This window comes from Maylandia zebra, linkage group LG18, assembly GCF_041146795.1.
Source record: "Maylandia zebra isolate NMK-2024a linkage group LG18, Mzebra_GT3a, whole genome shotgun sequence".
NCBI lineage: Eukaryota > Metazoa > Chordata > Actinopteri > Cichliformes > Cichlidae > Maylandia > Maylandia zebra.
In genome coordinates this window covers 36462089-36483942 of record NC_135184.1, presented here as the reverse complement: position 1 = coordinate 36483942, position 21854 = coordinate 36462089, and the positions used below count along the sequence as shown (strand labels likewise).

The 21854-nt window shown below is 42.4% G+C and overlaps 1 protein-coding gene across 5 annotated transcripts in view; it reads left to right on the top strand.

Moving 5' to 3' along the window:
- The window catches only part of LOC101474968 (ADAMTS-like protein 2), a 44763-nt gene that overhangs the window by 1026 nt on the left and 21883 nt on the right, over positions 1–21854 (top strand). The window contains exons 2-8 of one of the 5 annotated variants that reach the window (XM_014414283.4): positions 4866–4949; positions 10236–10339; positions 17089–17164; positions 17272–17374; positions 17531–17676; positions 18467–18590; positions 19839–19919. In XM_014414283.4, the coding sequence (XP_014269769.2) occupies positions 4866–4949; positions 10236–10339; positions 17089–17164; positions 17272–17374; positions 17531–17676; positions 18467–18590; positions 19839–19919 (718 nt within the window). Of the gene's footprint in view, positions 1–4865; positions 4950–5234; positions 5740–10235; positions 10340–15532; positions 15914–15994; positions 17165–17271; positions 17388–17530; positions 17677–18466; positions 18591–19838; positions 19920–21854 lie in introns of those variants that run through there. The other 4 variants (XM_076876834.1, XM_076876833.1, XM_076876832.1 and 1 more) reach the window with 4 other exon arrangements.

Sequence of the window (21854 nt, the reverse complement as noted above, 5' to 3'; positions counted from 1 at the left end):
AACAGGAAAATGTTTACTAAAGGTCATAGATACAGAGGGCTGAGAGACATTTTCCCATGGACATCTATACAACCAGAGAGCGGTTTCTAAAGAGAATGTGAGTTTAAGACACGTGTGTGTTGGCTTCACTCTTCATGCCTAGAAGCTGCATATCCCTCTTTTATACTGTCTGGGCCATCCCATCGTCTCATATTTATTAAGTTTTAAACTTGGTCAGCAAGTTGCATCCGTAAACTGTATGGGTGCTAAGGAACACAATAATGGGATGCATGGGTTTCACTCAGTTAAACTACAGCATATATTTCTTGGATGAACCGTATCAGACAGCAATACATATCTGTAATATACAGTGGGTAAAATTAGTATTGAACACATCACCAATTTTTATACTTATAAAAGTGCTATTGACATTAAATTTTCAATAGATGTTGTCAACAACCCATCCAATCCCCACATGCTAAAAAGAAAAAAAAAATCAAACCATAGATGTCCATAAATGATGTGCAATGATGAGAAATGACAGAGGGAACCAGTATCGAACATGTTTACTGAAATGGATTCAATACGTCGTACAAAAGCGTTTGTTGGCTTCAATACGCCTGCTGTATGCAGAAACTAGTCACAGTGACAGGTGTGATTTTACCCGTGCTGCCACACAGTCCAGAAGGTTCCGGGTCATTCTAGCAGCTTTGGTTTGTCTCTCTGAAACTAACCGAGTTTGTTGGCTGTGTTTGGCATCACTGTCCCCTCGTTTCATCTTCATCATCCTGGTAGGTGGCAGCAGGTTTTTATCAAGACTCTCAGGACATTTTTCCACTCATCCTTTAATTATTTGAATCACAGTGCTGTATGCTGAAAAACAGCCCCACACCATTTGGTGTTTTGGGGGTGCAGTGCCGTTCACCTCCAAACATGGGGTGTATTCTGGCATCCAGAGGTCAGTTTTGGTCTCATGTGACCAGACTCTACTCTCCCAGTTTTTCCCAGGCTTGTCTAAATGTTGTTCAGCAAACTTTAAATGTACCTCATTATGTTTGTGCTTCATTATACTTGCTGTCCCTGTGTGGAGACTGAAACACTGGGTGGATTGAGAGTTTACTGTTGGTCCCCAGATTGTGGAATGGGTTGTTCCTGTTAGATTGGCCCCAGCAGTTGCAGTTTTTAAATCATGTTTAACCTCCAAAGACCCAAACTCTTTCATGGCATGCATTTTTAATTTTTCTTTGCTATTTGGGTTGATTGGGACCTAAAGAATGTAAAAACAAAGAATTACCAATTCTTTTTTTTTTTTTTTACCTAATTTTTGTTTTTGAGAAAAATGAGATCCACATATGAGGACATTTGTTTCAAATTTTGATAGCACAGTGGCAGTATAATGTCCTCGTGAGTGGATATCAGGCCCTTGTAGAGAAAAATTAAGTATTTTGGTCTAGATGTCCCAAAATGTGATGCCCACATATGTGGACGCCAGGTCATAGGAGGTTAAAAAAAAAGCCTTTGGATTTCAATGTGAGTACTACTGTTAGCGTCCAGGTAGTTTTAGTCAGTTTTTTCATCAATTTTAATCTTTTGTACCCTTTTTAAGACTTATGTTTATGTATTGTACATTTTGTGTTTTTATTTTTCTGTTTTGTATTTTTTGTCTTCTTTATTTGATATGTGTTTGTGTATTTTATTGTCGCCGTCTTCTAACTGGAAAGCACTTTGGGTAACTAAATTCCTTTAAAGTGCTCTATTTTAAAGTCAGTCACCAGAAGTCGTTAATAGCTTTACGTATCGGGCAATTAAGAACAAACTGAACAGGATCGTCAGAACTGCTGGAAAAATATTAATCAGCAACAAACTTCATTGGATAAACTGTATCATCAGGCTGTTTAAGGAAGGTCCGGTTTATTGTTGCTGACGGTGAACACCCTCTTTACTCTGACTTTGAGTTAATGCGCTCAGGACGATGATATAGGACGCCTGTCTAGAACAAAAAAGTTGTATAAGGCGTCATTGAGAATATATAGACTTGAATGATTGCCTATGTTGGATTCTCTCCAACAACCATAAACTGCAATATTTGGTCCATCTTTGTAAAGTTTTCCTGATTATATCTCCTCCACGTCACCTCCAACTCACGGGTTATCATCCAGTTCCAGGCTTCTTTACCCATTTAAAAAAAACTAAATCAAATTAATCTCCTTTTTCAAAACGTCCTTGTTTCCTGTCTTTCTAAATAGCAGCTGCTCACCTGTTAGGACACCTAAACTTTGCCCTGTGCAAAAATCCACAAGCTGCGCTTTTAACCATCTCTCCTTGACACAGTCACTCTGGACAGATCTTCTGAAACTGAACGGCAAGTCTGGTAACTTCTGCTCACCAACTGGAATGGAATCACTTTCTTTTATCATGTTCAGCTGTCCTACCCTGAGGATATTCAGCTCTACACACATGCTGCTCTTTCTGCCAGATTTGGGGATTATTATAAAATGCACCTAGTATTCAGTGCGGGTTTTTTATGGAGCCATGAATGGTCAAAAAGATCCATTCCCATCCACTGAGACAACCTTGCCACCGTAGACCAATTAACAAAGGCCAAAGAAATTCCCCTTCCATCATGAAGCTGTCAGCCACCAGTTCTTACTCAGAACAGATCCGTTATCATTCCACCGCTGTCTCCCTGTCTCGTCGTTCAGAGCCTCGGCCCTCATGCAGAGGCAGTCCCGATGCAAGTACCTAGATTTTTGGCCACAACATTCGAGATCTAAACCCCAGCATTGCAGAGCTCATGAGCCTTTTCCAAGAAGTTATTATCAACAGCCTTGCTCCTGGACTGAAATCAATTTTTATTAATTTCACTACCACTTTAAACTTCTTTAAACTTTAAACTTCTCTTCCCATCCATCTTCGACCTCATGCTGTCTACCTCTAACTTCGGATCTTTCTGTTATTTTCATGCTCCGTTACAGATATGCTCACTGCTACCTGGATTCATGTGCTGTTCAGAGTTTACCTCAACGACGACCAAATTCAGTTCAGATCTTTATCCCTGCATAAGTGACCTTCACCCAGTCTCCGAAGACTGCCTCGTCTTCTCTCTCAAACAAAGTAAAACCTCACCACACCTCACATTCAGACCCTCTGTTTATAACTGAGTCTGGCCACGTGGATACCAGATCCTTGTTTCTCTCACACTTCAAGATCTCTTACTGTCTGGAATATCTCCTAGTCTAATATTACTAATAACAGTATATTTAGGCCTAATACTTTGTTAATCAGATCATCATGATCTTTGGTGAATACAGTCTTAAGACGATGTTGACATTATATTGTGAAGCTTTTGAGTTTTCATGTAAGGGTGTGGTTGTAGCAGCATGCCAAACTTGGACCTTTCACCATATGACACATATATATTAGGGGTGCAACGATACACAAAATTCACGGTTCGGTTCGATACTTTGGTGTCACGGTTCGATATTTTTTCAATGTAAAAAATGTTCATGCTTTTTTAATTAGTCATTTATTAAAATTATAAATATATATTTTAACTCAAAAGTACAGTTTTTAAATTTAATGTTGCTGAAACAACAAAATAATAATAAAAAAAAAAATCTATCGATCGAGAAATCGCTCATCTTTGGTAAATTGAGTTTATTACAGAGAAATGGCTCTTTCCAAAATAAAAGCTATACTATACGCTTCTTCTGGGCTATATTCTCAGCAGCATGTTAAACATATCAGGTCCCCATAAGGAGAATCCTGTGCTAACGGCTGTCTAAATGACTCGGGTAAAGTTTGCAGCATGCGTGCTTGTTGTTTTTGTCTGCTTCCACTTGTCTTTGCACTAGGATGATGTCGGAGTAAATGTGCAGTCATATTCGTTGTGTTCCCACTAGTGCTGTCATCGTTAATCTGAAATGACGTTAACGCCACAACACGGCAAATCTCCGTTAACGAGCCACCGCGGATCGCCCCGTGCGTGGGGCTGGACGGCCAACACGTTAACGAGCTAACTGCGCTAACACACTAGTTCCCACCCATGTAATTGAGCATTGCGTGGCACATGCGACACACTATTTTACTTTTGTCCATGACGCGCTTACCTTCAGGGTCATACGTCACATGAAAACCAAAATAGTTCCAAACGCCAATGAATGAGGGTGGGGGAGGTTCAGTTTGCCATGTTGCAAGGAGAGCTTAGCTTCTGTCTCGCTAGCTTGCCCTGCGCTCAGTGAATCTGCGTTCGACTACTCCGCCTAGGCTGCACTGTCGAGCGCAGATCCACTGAGCGCTCAACACAGACAGCATCGTCAGAAGGAAAGTTGATAAAATAAATTAAAAATGTTGTATTGTTCGATACATATGCGTACCGAACCGAAAGCACTGTATCGAACGGTTCAATATCGATACGAGTATCGTTGCACCCCTGATATTTATATATTTGTGTTCTGTATATTGTATATCGGCATTGTACCAGTCTGTCCCAAACTTTACCTGCTTGATGGGAGTCTGAGTATGGCGACATCATCCAGTCTACATGAAATTTTCATTTATAGTTTCATGCATGATATATATCAGCATTACATACGGGTAAGTATCTCTATCGCCCTCTAGTGGGCATAGATAGCAATCCTTACATAAACAACCCAACAGCCAATTATCATCTCAAGCTAAAGAAAACCGCATAAGCACACGATGCTGTTCACCTGCAGCACGCTCAACCGCAGTGCGCCTAGACGTGCAGCGGTGTGCGAGGGCTCTGTCATCACTGGTTGCAGGTTTAAATTTATATAAATTTTTTTCCTTTTATTTTTCTTTAAGCCGTCCTAATGTTCTCCATGTTTGTGTCTGTGCATGATTTGTCTGTCTGTGTCTGTTAGGACAGAAGTGAAGTAAGGGTGGGGCAGCATGACAGCCATCTACGATCACACGGAAGTCAAAATGGGAAACAGACAGGCAAAAAGGTGATCACTGTCTTTTGAGTTTCTTTGCATGCAGAACTGTTGTCATGTAGATTTCAGTCTGACTCTGAATTTTTGCAGGTGGGGGCATTTTTAACATGCTGGCGAGAAATATGGAGAGAAATGTGCCTCAAAAGGGTTACAGACGTGTACAGTGATTGGTGTGTACTCACAAGCATGTGCTTGCACCCACACATAAATACATAGCAATTTGAGCACATGTAAAACTGCTTCAGAATCAGAATCAGAAAGGGTTTTATTGCCAAATGTTGAGCAGGTTTACAATATTAGGAAATTGCTGCGGTGCTTCAGTGCAAACATACTGTCATAAATTACGCTTAAATAGACATGAAAATAAAAATAAGAATAAGAGTTAAAAGTGCTAAGTAGATAGATATATACATGATATATACATGAGTGCAGGTGGTGATCAGTGCAAACATGGAATGATGCAGTGAACACAGCGTAGGGTCATGTGTTAGTGGTGGGAACAGTCATACGGTTATTGTTCATGTGTCCAACAGCAGAGGGGAAGAAACTGTTCTTATGGCGAGAGGTTCTGGTGCGAATGGACCGGAGCCTCCTGCCTGAGGGGAGCAGGTCAAACAGACTGTGTCCAGGGTGAGAAGGGTCAGCTGAGATCCGAGCTGCACGCCCCAGTGTCCTGGAGGTGTACAGGTCCTGCAGAGATGGGAGTCTGCAGCCAATCACCTTCTCAGCAGAGCGCACAACACGCTGCAGTCTCTGTTTGTCTCTGATAGTGGCTCCAGCGTACCACACGGTGATGGAGGAGGTGAGGATGGACTCGATGGTGGGCTCCCACTTCAGGTCCTGGGTGATGGTGGTACCCAGGAAGCAGAATGAGTCCACAGAGGTGATGGGGGTGTCAGTCAGGATGATGGGGGGGAGTGGGGCTGTGTGCTTCCTGAAGTCCACAATAATCTCCACTGTCTTCTGGGCATTCAGCACCAGGTTGTTGTGGCTGCACTAGGACACCAGACGTTCAACCTCCCTACTGTAGGCAGACTCATCCAAACCTGAATAAAAAAACTGGCCGTTTACACACAATTAAGTTCAGCTTATGGAGTCGGATCATTTTCTTTTTCTGTGGATACAACTATCTAAAAGTTTGAATAACAACTCCGTCTCACTCACAAACAGAAGTGTGGAGTTTGTATAATATACAATTACAAAGTTTAACAGAACAGGATTTGATCAGACGTTGTAAAAATACTGATGGATTATTATCATTATTACATAAAGAGACCAGATGATTGAAACAGGAGTGTTCCTATTATTGTTTATGCTCAAGTTTTAGTTGCTAATGTCAAACCAGTACATCCCAGCAGCTTGTAAGGTGGAATATTTTACCAGTTATTAGTAAAATATTTCACCTTATTCTTGACTCAATACAACAGGAGCACCAAATCAACCCATGAACACCTTAAATGTCAGCTCTCTGTTGATTGCTTTAGTCTATTCAGTTCACCGATTGCTGGGTTTTAGTGTCTCTACTGGAACTGCAGAAAAAGGCAAAAAGTGACACAGTTAATGTTTTTGGTTTCTCTTCATGCCATGGAGGAATGCAACTATCTGGTTACTACTTCACAAATTGTGTGAGGAGATAAAGAATTGGACTGGATGACTGTTCTGAGATGTGGACTGGTCTGTTGTGCTGAACAAAGGGCCAGGCCTGAAGAAGTTTACCAGTTCCTCTACGGTATACTTAACTGGAAGATCTCCTCTCATCTATGACCACAACCTCTGGATAGTTACACAAAGAATAAGATTTGGATACAAGCAAATACCTGTTAAGGTATGGCTTTATTTCTGTGCCTCTATTCTGAGCGCACATCATAACATTTTGGAAACACAAATGTTGCATTTTGAAGAGAAAATGATTTTGAGTGAAGAGAATTCATTGCTGCATGCAAGAAATGTATTTCACTGTTTGCTATTATCCACACACACACACACACACACACACACACACACACACACACACACACACACACACACAATAACAGCCACTCTCACTCAGATCTCTGCTCTGTGTGCTCACAGACATCTGCAGACCTGCTCTCAGTGTGTCGCTCTCAACATCTCTGCTCCATGCACGCTCAACTCTCTGCACACCATTATAAGTGTGCCACAAAACCAACCAATCACAGACTTGGATGCAAAAATTTTGATTGGCTGTTACAGTCTCCAATCAGCTTGCTAGCTACTGCATTCTGGAAACATGGTCCAGAGTGTAGAAAAATCCAGTGGAGTGGTTTGGTTTAAATTAGGTTAAAACCAACAATGGTATTTAAAAAAAAAATAAAAATTTTAAATAGAATAATTCAACATACTAACTGAAAATGGATTTAACTACATTTTGGAGCGTGTTTTGTGGCACACTTATAATGGTGTAGAGAGTTGAGCGTGCACAGAGCAGAGATCTGAGCGAGAGGGGCTGTTATTGTGTGAGTATGGATAATAGCAAATACTGAAATACATTTCTTGCAGGCAGCAATCAATTTTCTTCGCTGAAAATAATTTTCTTCTCAAAATCCAACATGTGCACTTGCAAAAAATTTGTATTTGCGCTCAGAATAGAGGCACAAAAATAACTTGAGCTGTTCTGGAGGCGCTAACAGTACAGTCACTACACAGTAGAGCAGGGCGATATGACCAAAAATATTTATCACGATATACATTTGAAAATTTGCAATAACGATATAACTGACAACATAATTGACACTAGAGCAGGGGTCGGCAACCTGCGGCTCTTTAGTCCTTATACTGCGGCTCCGCGTGGTTTGGGAAAATAAATTACAAGTATTTAGCTGAAGTGTATTTTATTTATGTTAGTTCTTTTTAAACTTGTAGTTCTAAATTGGAAGATTATTTTGATATTGAAGTATAAAAATAAAATTATATTTTATTATTGTTCGTCGCTCAAAATAAGCGTCACACTGGCGGAAGCTGGTGTACCCGCCGAAACGCCTGCATTTATCGAGACTTTCAACCCCAGGTAGGCCAGTTATGGATCTTCGGATCCACATTATGTCAGCAGCTCCACCGTGAACTATGTTAAAGACAAACACGCTCACGCCTCACAGATGACAGCTTACAGTCCTGCGTGAAGATGAAAGTGACTCGTACGCCCCGACCTGCAGACGCTGTGCGCAGAGGTTCAGGAGCAGAAGTCCCGTTGTAAACATATCACGGCAGACCTGACGATGTTTGCATGAACACGCTTTACAGCTTCTCTTTATTGACCACTTTTCACACACGGTTGCTGTACGCCTATAGTCGGCGCTGCAGACCACGCCCCGCAACACACATTTACCATGTAAAATAAATATAAGTAAATAAATAAATATTTATGCAGAATTTTGCAAATATTTATTTTTCATTTTTTTCAGCAGCATAGTGCTTTTTTCCAATTATTTTTTAAAAGTCAGGTCAAGGCTCCAAAAGTTCAAAGGCGATATGAGGGCGGCTCACAGCAGTTTTTGTTTCTGGATCATTTTAGTTCAGCTTTCCTTTTCTTATATTTCTTTAAGAGTTCAAAATGTGTTCATTACATAAATAAAATGTAATTTTCTCTGTAGCACTTCATGGATTTCATAAGCAACACACCTTAGTTGTTCACACAAAGCATAAAGGTAAAAAAACAATATATACAGTGTTATCTTCATTTTAGATGTCACAAAGTATTTGCGGCTCCCAGTGTTTTCTTTTGCGAGGAAACTGGGTCCAAACGGCTCTTTGGGTGATAAAGGTTGCTGACCCCTGCACTAGACAAAATACTTTACAACTCCACAACTTTATTAGTGCAATAAAAACCATCAATGTATTTCCACTTAAACAAGCAGCTGTTTTTTATCTGCATTAAAGTTATATAAAAATGTAACAGTGCAAATGCAAATTCCTCGCTGACAGTTTAACCAAAAGGCATTTCCAGTGGAAACTGGCCGACACATCCTCAGCATAACCATGTATAATATCCACAAAACTTAAAAAGAGGTTAAACACACACAGTACGGTAATATTATGTTGAAGCACAGTACGTATCACTCCGCGAGGCTCCGCCTACGATAGCCGTAATGCTCCGACACTCCATCAAGCGGTGCGGCTTCGTAGCTTAGCAAAGTCGTACTGAAACATTTGACAGATTTTCGAGCGCCGTGCACATAAAATCGTTTCGAGGTCAGTAAACACAACCAGAGTTCATACATAAGGCACACGGGATTATAAGGGGCTCTGTCGACTTTCAGAAAAATCAAAGGATTGATTTTAAGTGCGCCATATTTTCCAAACAACACGGTAATAACGACGGCCCGCTAGCATGCGCTACCAAAAATAGTGCTTTGTTGTGTATCTGACGGACAAAAGCTAAACCAGTTCCACACCAGTGAAGCTGCAGCATTTTTACAAACCAGTTCAGGTTCATCTGTTTCATTCAACGATCCGCTTTCACTCTTCTCATTCTGCGTCGCCTCCATGTGCGTATGAAAACAAAGGTACTGCGCATGCGCGTTTTACCCATATTCTATCGCCATATTTCATTTTCTTATTGTTGCTCAACATTATACCGGTATTACCGTGAACGGTATGATATGGCCCAGCCCTACTACACAGCTCCTTAACAAGGTGTTTCTTGTTGGAGATCCTCAGGACTCAGTGTCTGAGGAGACCGGTGGACGGAGTAGGCATCTCAGCTTGGGCTGCTGTCCTCTTCAGCCTGAACTCCAAAAAAGTGGTAGACAACTGATGACATTGAAATTGTTACTTTTCTATAATACTTGGATACAAAAACATCTCAAGTAAGTCTGAAGTAAGTGCTTGCAGACATTTCCAGCTCCTGCAAAATATTTTCAGCATAAATAATTTACTATAAGAGGCAAAACACATTTAAATCTGAATTTGTACATTTCTGTAAACAATAATTTGGTTTAAATCAATTCTTTTGTCTTCAATAACTCATTGTTCATATTGCGATAGACCTAATGAACAGCTTGCATTGGCCTGACTAGTGTAATATTACACTTTACACAGTCGTGTTTCAGCGATTAGTGAGAAGTTTAAAAAGGTGACCTTTAATTGTCAACGTTTGGTTGGTCAGTAGGTCCACAGACCACTGTTTGGTGCCCACTTCTGTGAATGCTAAGGACGACATCTGCGTTCTTCGTAACAGTGGTGTCAACAATAACGGTCATTATTTTAATGTTTGATGGCTACAGGCTGACCTTAATGACCCACTTCACATTACTCACTGGCCTGTATATTTTCTTCCAGGAGGAGGTGTTTCAGTGGTGGGGGGAGTGGTCTACGTGGTCCTCCTGTTCCAGGAGCTGTGGAGGAGGAGTGAGGAGCCAGGAGAGACACTGTCTCATGCAGAGGTAACTGAGTGACTTTCAGATGATATTCCACCTTCTGAATATTTTGGTTTCCAATACATGTGGAGTCTCAGCCTACAGATGTAACTGTAACCCATACGCACAAACACCAAACATTGTTCTGAAGAATAAAACAGATCAGCTGTGCCGTGGCTATCGATTTGTTTAGTAATTGCAGTGTTTCTGCACCATATTAAAATCATATTAAAAGAAAACATTTACATTTTAGTACAGTCATTTCAAATACAGTAAAGTACACATACAACCTAAATTAAGGCATAAAAAGCATCTCTGTCCTTTGAAAGGCTGCCAGTATCTCCTGGATGAGACCGGTTTACATTTATTTATGTCAGATAATTAAACGAAGTGTGATTCCACAGCTGTTCCCACACAAACAGCAGCACGAGCAAGAGTCGCCCACCGACTCCAGACTTCCTGTTTTATTGTGATAGTCCTCGTCTTGTGTGTCTCATGTTAACTCGTCCCTCCTGACGTGTCCCAGCTGTCTCTACTCACTTGTCTTCTTCCTCCAAAATAAAAGTCTGTCTTTGATTTATCCTTCATTTGTCTGTGAGTCTGCACTACATTCATCACACGGATAGCAATTTTTTTTTCACCTGTCCCGTTTGGTTCTTTTAATAATAATAATAATGGATTGCATTTTTATAGCGCTTTTCGAGACCCTCAAAGCGCTTTACAATACCACTATTCATTCACTCTCACATTCACACACTGGTGGAGGCAGCTACAGTTGTACCCACAGCTGTCCTGGGACAGACTGACAGAAGCGAGGCTGCCATCAGAATTATTGTCTAAAGGCAAAGAAAGATCCCAACGGATTTACTTTACCAAATGGACCATCCCGGCCTTGCCGTATTGGTCTATTTGATTCACCTTTGCTTTTATTGTTTATTTTAATTTATTTTCACTTGCTACACACGGGACAGACTTGACTGGGGGAAAGAAAGAGGGAAAGAAAAACAGTGGGGAAGAGGGACGGTGATAAAAGGCAAAAAACAAAAACCAACAAAACGAACAGACAAAAAATCCATCTATCAATCACCTGGATCACCTGTTGAGAAAGAAAAAAGAGAAAACCAGCAAAAAAAGAGAGCAATATAATAAACAACATGATCGCAATAATCTATGTGAATATAACAGTAAATACTAAATATTGAATATTATTGTGCCGGATCGACAGCGCACAGTGTGCTTTGAGGTAGGAGCCAAAAAGAGTGTAGTTTGTGTGTGTGATCACCCGTGTGTACACCTGTGAGCATGGACGCGCTTGTTTTTAAAAGGTTCCTTCATGTAATGATCTGTTAGAGGGTGTGGGGGGGCCACAGCCCCGTCCTCCAGGGCATGAAGCAGGTATGGAGGAGATCCAGGCTCCAGACATCCAGAGGCCCCCAGAACACAAGAGACCATGGAAGACCAACAGAGGGGCAGCCGCGCCACTGTCCCAGAAAGAGCTGAGGAGAGTCCCAGATGAGGGCTCACTCAGCAGCCGCGGAGCAGAAGCCAGGGGGGGGTGCAGTGACGTGCCCGTGAGCTCCGCCGGCAGCCAGCTGTGCCTGAGTGACCGAGCCCCAGGCCGAGAGGCCGAGGGCACCCCACCCCTGAAGGGGCCCAGCAAGCCCCAGGCTCCAGGCCCCGATAAGCAGCCACCAAGGAGTGAGCCGGTGGGTACCTGAATGCCATCCCCAGACACAAAGACCCACCAACGCACCGATGTCTGAGGGCGTCTGCCACTGTCAGGGGAAGTGGTGGTGGGAGGAGAAAGGCCTCCAAACCTTGGAGGGCCTGAGATGTCCCCAGAAAGGTGGTGTCTGACACCCAACCTGACATATAGACACAGACATACAGGCACACACAGACACAAACATCCATTCCCACCCTCATGCTCTCATATGCACTCACTCCACACTCAACCAACGTGGAGACAGACATAAAGAGACGCTGTACACACGATCACACTCCCCAAGCGTACTCTACGAACCGGGTCTAGGTACCCTTGCCCCTGGAGGGGGGAACTGCACCCAGACCCAGGTGGTGTTACCCTTTTCCCTGCGGTGGGGGGAGGCAGACCGCCCCGACTCCGCAGCAGCAGGGAGGCCCCACACTCCAGACCGCAGTCGGACGGCCAACTCCTCCTAGCCCCCCCCACCCCAACAGGCAACACAGAACAGGGGTGTGTGAAGACTCCAAACCTCCCTCCACCCGCTCATATGTAGTGTTGATGCATGTGTGTTCTAAGGTGCATTTAAAACCCAGGAGGGCATGGAGCTACCTGCCAGAGAGCAGCAGGTAAGCGCATAGCCCCTCCTGATAGCCCTCAATGTCTACGTGTATTTAAAATTGAGAGGTGGGCAACAGCGCCAGGGGTGAGGTTGTACACCCTGACGGTCTTCTCGATGCCACTGTTGGGGCTGTGTTTCCACAAGCCCCGCTGGTTCACAAACTTATTCTCGTTAACGACAAAAACAAGGCGAACATCTTTTACTTGCTAGCAAGGGAGGCCCCAGCTGGTGTCTCAGAAAGCACTCTGAATCCTACCGCGTGGGGGCCCTACCCCCACACCAATCACAACAGCGAAGGTGGGACCAAACTATGACCCCCCACCCCCACTAGGTGATGGAGCTGATCATAGGAGCCCAGAGCAATTGATCTGATGTGGTGGCAGAGGCTGTATCAAGACTAAATATAATCTATTAGATAATTTCTATATTGGTTAGAATTAACCTCCTAGGACCTGCGTCCACATATGTGGACATCACATTTTGGGTTATTTAGACTAAAATACTCAATTTTGTTCTACAAGGGCCTGATATCCACTTAGGAGGACATTATACTGCCACTGTTCTATCAAAATTTTAAACAAATATCCTCATATGTGGCTCTCATTTTTCTTAGAAACAAAAATAAGGTTAAAAAAAATCTGGTAATTCTTTGTTTTTACATTCATCAGGTCCCAATGTGACCAAATATCAAAGAGAAATTAAAAATGCATGTCGTGGAAGAGTTCGAGTCTTTTCGAGTATTTTTCCAATTCATGAGGACAGTTTTCTTGGCTATGCATAGGGCAGTGAAAACCATATGGGCTATATTCTTTTCTGTAGTGACATTATCTAAGCTGCCCAACAAACACACTAAGGGGGAAGTTGGAATGTTACATTTCAGACACTTCGATAAGTCTTCACATATCTCGCGCCAAAACTTCTGAACTGGTGGACAGAACCAAAGAGCGTGGATATAATTGTCCGGTGAATTGGTTTGGCAGTGTGAGCAGTTGTTGGTAGACGTAAAGCCCATCTTGAACATCCGATGACCTGTATAGTGCACTCTATGTAGTATTTTGTATTGAATTAATTGAAGACTGGGATTTCTAATTAGATGAAAGGTTTTTAAGCAAATCTGAGACCAGAAGTTTAGGTCTAAGTTAACTGATAAATCCGCTTCCCATTTTGCAATAGGAAGTGATATTGATTCATCTGTTTTAGAAAGCATTCTGTATATTTTGGATAGTAATTTGGGGGTTTTAAGAGTAAGAAATTGAACCACACTTGGTGGTGTTTGTAGTTCAACTTGACCCGGTTTAAATTTCTTTTTTACTATGGATTTAATTTGTTGATATTCTAAAAATCTTTTCTTGTTGATCCCATATTGTGTAACTAGTCCGTCAAATGAAATAAATTCTGTTCCTTCTAGTATATGTTCTAAATATTTGATTCCTTTATCACTCCAATCTGCAAAGTTTATCATATTATTGTTTTGTAATATGTCAGGGTTGTTCCAGATAGGTGTACGTTTGCATGGGATTAATGAAGACGCCGTCAATTTTAGAAACTCCCACCATGCTGTCAGAGAAGAGCTGATGTTGATGCTTTTGAAGCATTCATGTCGTTGGATGTTTGAGCTGATAAATGGTAGGTCTGAGATCTCTAGATTATTGCAAAGTGCTTGTTCTACATCTAGCCAAGGTTCATCTAAGAGGGTATGTTTTAGCCATCCTGAGATAAACTGAAGCCTGTTGGCTAAGAAGTAGTGCTGAAAGTTAGGCAGTTCTAGTCCTCCTTTATCCTTGGTCTTTTGTAGTGTTTTTAAGCTTATACGTGGGGGTTTATTTTTCCAAAGGAATTTGGACATACATGAATCTAGAGATCTGAACCAATCTTGTGGCGGTTTAGTTGGGATCATTGAGAATAAATAATTTATTTTTGGTAAGACCATCATTTTTATAGCGGCAACCCTTCCCATGAGTGATATGGGTAGACATTTCCATCTAGCCAGATCATCTTCTACCTTCTTTAAAAGTGGGATATGGTTTAATTTAGTTAGATCTGCAAGCTTGGGAGAAACATTAATACCTAAATATTTTATATTTCCTGATTGCAGTGGTGTAGAAGAGGAATTATGGAGGGAGCAATTAATCGGTAGAACTGTAGATTTTGACCAGTTAATTGAGTAATCTGATATTCTTGCAAGAGAGTTTATCAATTCAATCACCCCAGAGATATTGGTTTGTGAATTTTGGAGAAAGAGTAACACATCATCCGCATAAAGACTGATTTTATGTTCCACGTTCTTGCATTTTATGCCCTTAATTACTGAATTCTGTCTAATTGCTGCTGCTAGTGGTTCAATAAAAATTGCAAACAGTGAAGGGAAGAGTGGGCATCCCTGCCTGGTGCCCCTCAAGAGACAGAAGCTGGAGGATGTTTGGTCATTTGTTCTGACACAAGCTGTTGGGGAGTTATATAATATTTTTAACCAGTTTATGAAAGAGGATCCAAAACCAAATTTGTGTAAAGTTGCAAATAGAAATTTCCAGTTAACTCTGTCAAATGCTTTTTCTGCGTCTAAAGAGAATATTGTAGTTTCTAGGTTTTTACTTTATGAGTAGTCTATCAAATTAAGTAATCTACGTGTATTTGTTGATGAGTGCCTACCTTTTATGAAACCAGTTTGGTCAGGATGAATTAAGAGGGGGGTTATTTTCTCCAGTCTCTTTGAGAGAGCTTTGCAGATTATTTTAATGGAAGCAGATACAGTGAGAGAGGTGTGTGTTTGGGAGATATTAACGCTGTAATGAAAGACAGATGCTGTAACTCTCTGTCCTCCCAAAGTTACACACAAACACATAAATAAGGCTATTTAGTCTCTTCTTTTAGTTCAAAATAACACACACACACACACACACACACACACGATGGCCTCCTCCTAAGAAACAGATCCACTGCTTTGGCTGCTAAATAGTTTACTGTGTTTACGTCTTACTGCTGTAGGAAAGGAAGTTTTAATGAGGCCAGTACGAGCTGTAAATGTTCTCCTTCGGTCTGTTCCCACAGGCTGCAGACAAGCTTGCTGGGTTTCTACAGTGGTGTCGAGCTTCTTCTGCCATGGCCCACTTTGGAATCTGAAGAAAAAGTTTTATCCCTTTTTAATGATTATGATTTTAAAAAACACATTTGAATTTTACCTGAACAACAGTCGGGTTAGAGCTGCAACATCCCACCTACAGTGACTCAGTCTGAGAGCAACAGAATGAAGTGATGATCCTAAAATGGCCTTTGCTGGGTGGGAGTATTTATGTGTCTCTCTTTGTCTTCACCCTGTGATATATTGGTGAGTTAACCCAGGTGTGTCCTGTCTGTGCAGGGATAGGCTCCAGCTCCACTTCATTTTGACCAAAGCGATTAAGAAAAACGGATGAATTTAGCAGGCAAATAAAGATACCCACTGTGCCACAGTAACCATGGTGTAGCTAGTGGGCAGTGGAAGGAAAGTGCAGGATTAGGCATGTCCATTCAAGAAAATCAGTCATCTCTAAGAGCTTACCATCTAAGGTAAGACCTGGACACTGTTGGTGGGTAGCTTGGTGACATCATCCATGATACTCAGTTATACACAGTTTATTTATTGTCAGTATGTTGGTGTGATGGACACAGGAATTATGATGGTCACAGGAATTATTAGAAAAACCAGGGTTTCCATTTAACCCCCAAAAATTATATTTACAAAAATAACAAACGTTGAGCTCATAAAAGAGGTCAAAGAAACAACTCTAAACTCAGCCCAAACAAACATAACTGACCTAAACAGGAAATGACACACAAGGGTTTATATAAGGACTGATCAGACCACCATGACACACGAGGGGTAACTAAATAAAACGCAATCATAAACCACAAAAATTATGCAGTACAGCCTGGTTTGTTTATAAAGTCAACACCAAAGAAGAACGTCAAAATCACTGAACCCTAAACTCAAATATGTAATCAAATACAAAAGCTTTTTTTTTAACATTGTCTCCTTCAGCAGGAAGTGGTGGTGCGGTCCAATTATCCCTCTTTGTATTTAAGGGCTTTAAACCCTGGCCTCCACCTTTTGTCTGGTAACTCTCAGGGATCATGGCAGGTAAGCAGCAAGTAAAAGAAACAAAGCTTAGTCAAACAAAGTAATGAACTGGTATGAATACATAACCTAAATGTGCGCGCTTACAAAAAGAGCAAATGTATCCAAACCAATCAATAAACTTATTGGAAACTAAAGTGTGTTCTTGTGTTCAAATGAAGAAATGAAAATACAAGAGTTACCGACTTTCGAGTGTGGCCGTGGGTTTGGCCATCACAGTTGGCAAATTGATACTTTGGTGTGAAAGCACAAGCTGCCAGCAGCACTGCAGTTAGATGAACGGTGTCATTAATAAAAGTGTTGATCATCCTGCACCCTGACACTCCTGTCTGTCTCAGGCTGTCCTCCACTCAAAATGTTAACAGCTCCTGTTGTGTTGGCTCCCCTAAGAAGTACCAGCTCTGTTCAAAGCAGGTATGATATTGATCCTTTACTGATTGATTACAATAAGGAAACGGTAGAAATAAGCATTGAAGCTTTTGTCTGTGTTTGTTCGTTTTGTGTATGTATTTGTTTTGTAGCCGTGTCCCAGCACCAGTGTTAGCTTCAAGCAGCACCAGTGTTCCCAGTTCAACTCTAAAGCCTTTGGAAGGAGATACTATCAGTGGATACCCCTGTACCCAGGTCAGCCTCATGTGTCAGTTCACTTTCATCATCTACGTTTGACGATGCAACAGTAGATACAACATGTGAAGATTGTGTATTTGACACGATGTAGCCAGTGCAATTTGTTGATGTTGTTAAAGAAATGCTTTCTTAAATGTGTCCTTCCCCATGTAGCCGATTACATCAGCATCTCCAATAGACCATGTGACCTGCAGTGTACCACCATCAGTGGTGAGCGACAGCTGCTGGTTCCTGCCCACGATGGCACCTCCTGTCGGGATACTAAAAACCATGGAGTGTGTATCGAGGGGATGTGTCAGGTAACCAACCAGAAAAAGTTCAGATGCTTTTTTACTGTAGAAAATCTTAATGAAATATTTTCAACATCATAGAAAATACACTCATTAGCTGCTTCGTTAGCTTGTACGCCGTGGTGTTCATTCAACAAGGCGCTCAGACTTTTTCGTCTACTTTGGCATGATGGCACAGGTGCTGCAGCTTTGTGGTCAGCATTTTCATGATGTTCCACTACATCCCACAGCTGCTCTGTCAGACTCATTGTGCTCGTCATGCATGATGCTTTTAATTTACCGCCATGATTTCTCAGGCAGTCTGAGATGATATGAGCTGTTTGGTTCGAGTATCTGTTAGAGGAGGGTAAACTCTGCAGAGGAGGACGCAGCTGCTGTCAGTACTGAGGCATGCTGGGAACAGCCTTCACCTTTCAACACATGGTTTCACTTCACTATAAAGAAGTTCTTTGTATGTTCTGCCGTCGCTGTAGTAGGGGGGGAGCTAAAGGAGCTGACATTCATGACCTTTCTTCTTGAACCCAGATGTGGGGCAGCTGACTGCCCTGTTGGGCTCCACGTCACCTTTCCTCCCCACTCTGACATGTGGTTGAACTCGGCTGTGTTTAAAAGTGTGCTTTAAAGAGCAAAACATGTGAACACCTTCACCCAATCACGTGGCTTGGAAGAATATATTTCCTGGTAGTAAAAATTCAAGTCAGGTGTTTCTGGTTGTTGTGAGAAAAAGCTGCATGAGTGTTGTCTCTGAAGAACAAACAGTGTCACATGTATGTGTATTATGTCTGCTCCTCTGTTCCAGCCTGTGGGGTGTGATGGGGAGCTGTACAGCAGTAAGACTGTAGACAGATGTGGTGTGTGCGGAGGAAACGGGACATCGTGCCAGCGGATCTCTGGATCCTACAGGAAGGCACTCACACAGTTAGGTAACACACACACAGATAACCACATTCAACATATCTAACTGGCACAGGACGAGCATTTAGTGATTGTTTCACTCATCAGACAGCTCAAGGAAACCATTATCTTTACAACCACCTCAGCGAAATCCACTGCACGGTGTCCTGTAAACATGTGTCGTCATAGAAGCCTGAAACCGGGGTGGATGACTCCATGATGTCTTCACCCCCTTCTGCTGGTTTGTTACTACGCTGCCCGCCAGCAGGCTGCCCGCCAGCAGGACTCTCGAAGCGAGGGAAGCTTTTTCAACATATTTTTTAATGCCTTGATTTTGCCTGCAAGGAGCCAGACTTTGTAATCTTTTTTTAAAAAATTGGTCTTGAACATTAATGTTCTTGAATTTATGAGTTTTTATTTGGACACGGGAATGTTTTTCAGTCAGTTAAATAACTTTACATTGATCCTGACATCATTCTGTTTCTACACATAACAGAAAACTTAGCAAAGAAGACATTTTAAATTGCATCTGTAGGCAATTTATTGCTAGCAACACATACACCAGTTTGTTCTTAGTTGGACCAATGAAAAATGTTGTTTGACAGCATGGTTTTGTACCAACACGGCTTCCCAAAGAGATATTGCCATGAAACTTGGCATATTGCAACATGGTGTAAAGTACGTTCTTAAAACATCAGAAGAAACAGGAGAAGTTAAGGACAAAAGAAGTGGCACACCTGAAATTCTACAGCAGATGAACAGTTATGTCCTTCAGTAATAAGGAAAATATCCAGCAAAGACCTGACAGGATCTGAGAAATGCATCTGACCCTTCGGCTGATTCATTTACTTTCCACAGAAGCCTCATTAGACGTGCTCTGAATGGAAGGACGGCTGTCAAGAAGCCACTGTTAAGGAACAGAAAGAGGGAGAACAGGCTGAAGTATGCCACATTAGAACTGGACTGGAAATCGCAGGCAACGTAACTCTTATGGAGTGATGGATCCAAACGGACTGGATCTAATCAGGAGTCCAACTGTCTACAGCCATGTTTCAAAGATGTTGGAGGCAGACGTCGACGCATGGTGTAATCCCATCGTGTGATGCAGTACCAGTGCATTAAAAACATACTTAGATAGGTTAGCCTTCGCCAGAGATCTGTCCTCACCAGACTCAGTCCTCGTATTCACAGAAATGTGTTCCTGCTGATAAACTCTTGGAGTGTTTTTTCTTTCCAATTGTGTTGCAGTTTAGTGACAAGTTTGTTTTTGTCATCAGGTTATGTGTTTATCACCAACATCCCAGCTGGAGCTTCAGACATTCAGATCATAGAGAGGCACAAGACGGAGAACATCCTGGGTGAGAACGTACAGCTTCTTTAAGGTCAATATCATCAGGGACCATGAGGGACCATGGTTCAATATCATCAAATATATGCATATATATCAGGGGTGCAACGATATTCGTATCGATATTGAACCGTTCGATACAGTGCTTTCGGTTCGGTACGCATATGTATCAAACAATACAAAATTTTTAATTTATTTTATCAACTTTCCTTCTGACGATGCTGTCTGTGTTGAGCGCTCAGTGGATCTGCGTTCGACTACTCCGCCTAGGCTGCACTGTCGAGCGCAGATCCACTGAGCGCAGCACAAGCTAGCAAGACAGAAGCTAAGCTCGTTGCAACATGGCAAATTGAACCTCCCCCACCCTCATTCAGATCTGGCGTTTGGAACTATTTTGTTCTTCATGTGACGTATGACCCTGAAGGTAAGCGCGTCATGGACTAAAGTAAAACAGTATGTTGGGTGTGCCACGCAATGCTCAATTACATGGGTGGGAGCTAGTGTGTTAGCGCAGTTAGCTCGTCTTGACACCGTCCAGCCCCATGCACAGGGCGATCCGCGGTAGCTCGTTAACGGAGATTTGCCGTGTTGTGGCGTTAACGACATTTCAGATTAACGCTGACAGCACTAGTGGGAACACAACAAATATGACTGCACATTTACTCCGACATCATCCTAGTGCAAAGACAAGTGGAAGCAGACAAAAACAACAAGCACGCATGCTGCAAACGTTATGCTGGGCTTACACTGTGCGATTTTTGGCCCAGTTTGAGCCGATTTTTGAGTCGTGCGACCGTTTTGGCGATCGGCCCGATTTTGGCCTTCATCGTGCGTCGTGCATCGTGTAGTATACGTGGGGTAATGCTGGGCAGACACTGCGATTTTTTCAGTCGCGTGATTCAGCTCCTGCTCAAACTGTACGATTGACTCGCAGGGGTTAGAAGTTCATAGGTCACGATGCAGGGTTTCACACTATACGGCCCGATGCTCTGATGCGACCTGAGTGCTCACACTGTGCGTCCATAAAATGAAGGTTATAACAGAAATTCTGTCGCTCGCTCTCCCTCTCTGTCTTTCACTCACACAGACACACCACCACCATCAACTTTGCTAAATTGCTAATGAAAAACATTGATCAGGCAGCTGTGATTGAGCAGCAGTGTAGATCCAACTATTTTCACGGTTGTTGTGGTCGTGATAATTTTGTGAGGCCACATGGAAAAGGCTCGGATGAGCTTGCCATAGTTCTACAAGTTGTGCCTCCATCGCTTGTGTCCAGATCACACGCTGCACTGCCGTGCTGCGCCGTCTTTTTCGCTGACATTTGTGTTTGCGCGTGCGCAGTGTGACTAACTGCGGTGACACCCTCACGACCAAGCGATTGATGATCGGGAGCTGGTCGTGAGGTGTTAATCGCTTCTCGTTACCCCACGTATACTACACGATGCACGACGCACGATGAAGGCCAAAATCGTGCCGATCGCCAAAACGGTCGCACGACTCAAAAATCGGCTCAAAATGGGCCAAAAATCGCACAGTGTCTGCCCAGCATAACACCGCGGTAAAGTGAGCCGTCATTTGTGAGCCGCGGTCAAGCCAGCCGCCTCCTATCCGCCGCATAAATTTCCTTGCGCTTTTACACCAGTCTTTACGGTAGCACCTTTTCGCTTTATGTGCCGATTGAAAGACTATACCCGCGCGCGCACAAATTACAATGTAGCAGCCCGATACAGTCAATACAATTATGGAAATGTCAGAAATTCATTAAAAATCATCCTGAGTAGTTGATGTCCAACTTTCAACACATCCCCCCTCTGGGACACCTACTGTACCTGTGTGCCAGGTTTCACCCAGATTTACTGTAGAATTCCTCAGAAATTAACCCCTGTTAGGCCCTTAAAAAATGCACCCTCTAAAGGCCCTAGGGACCAAAAATGGTCCCACC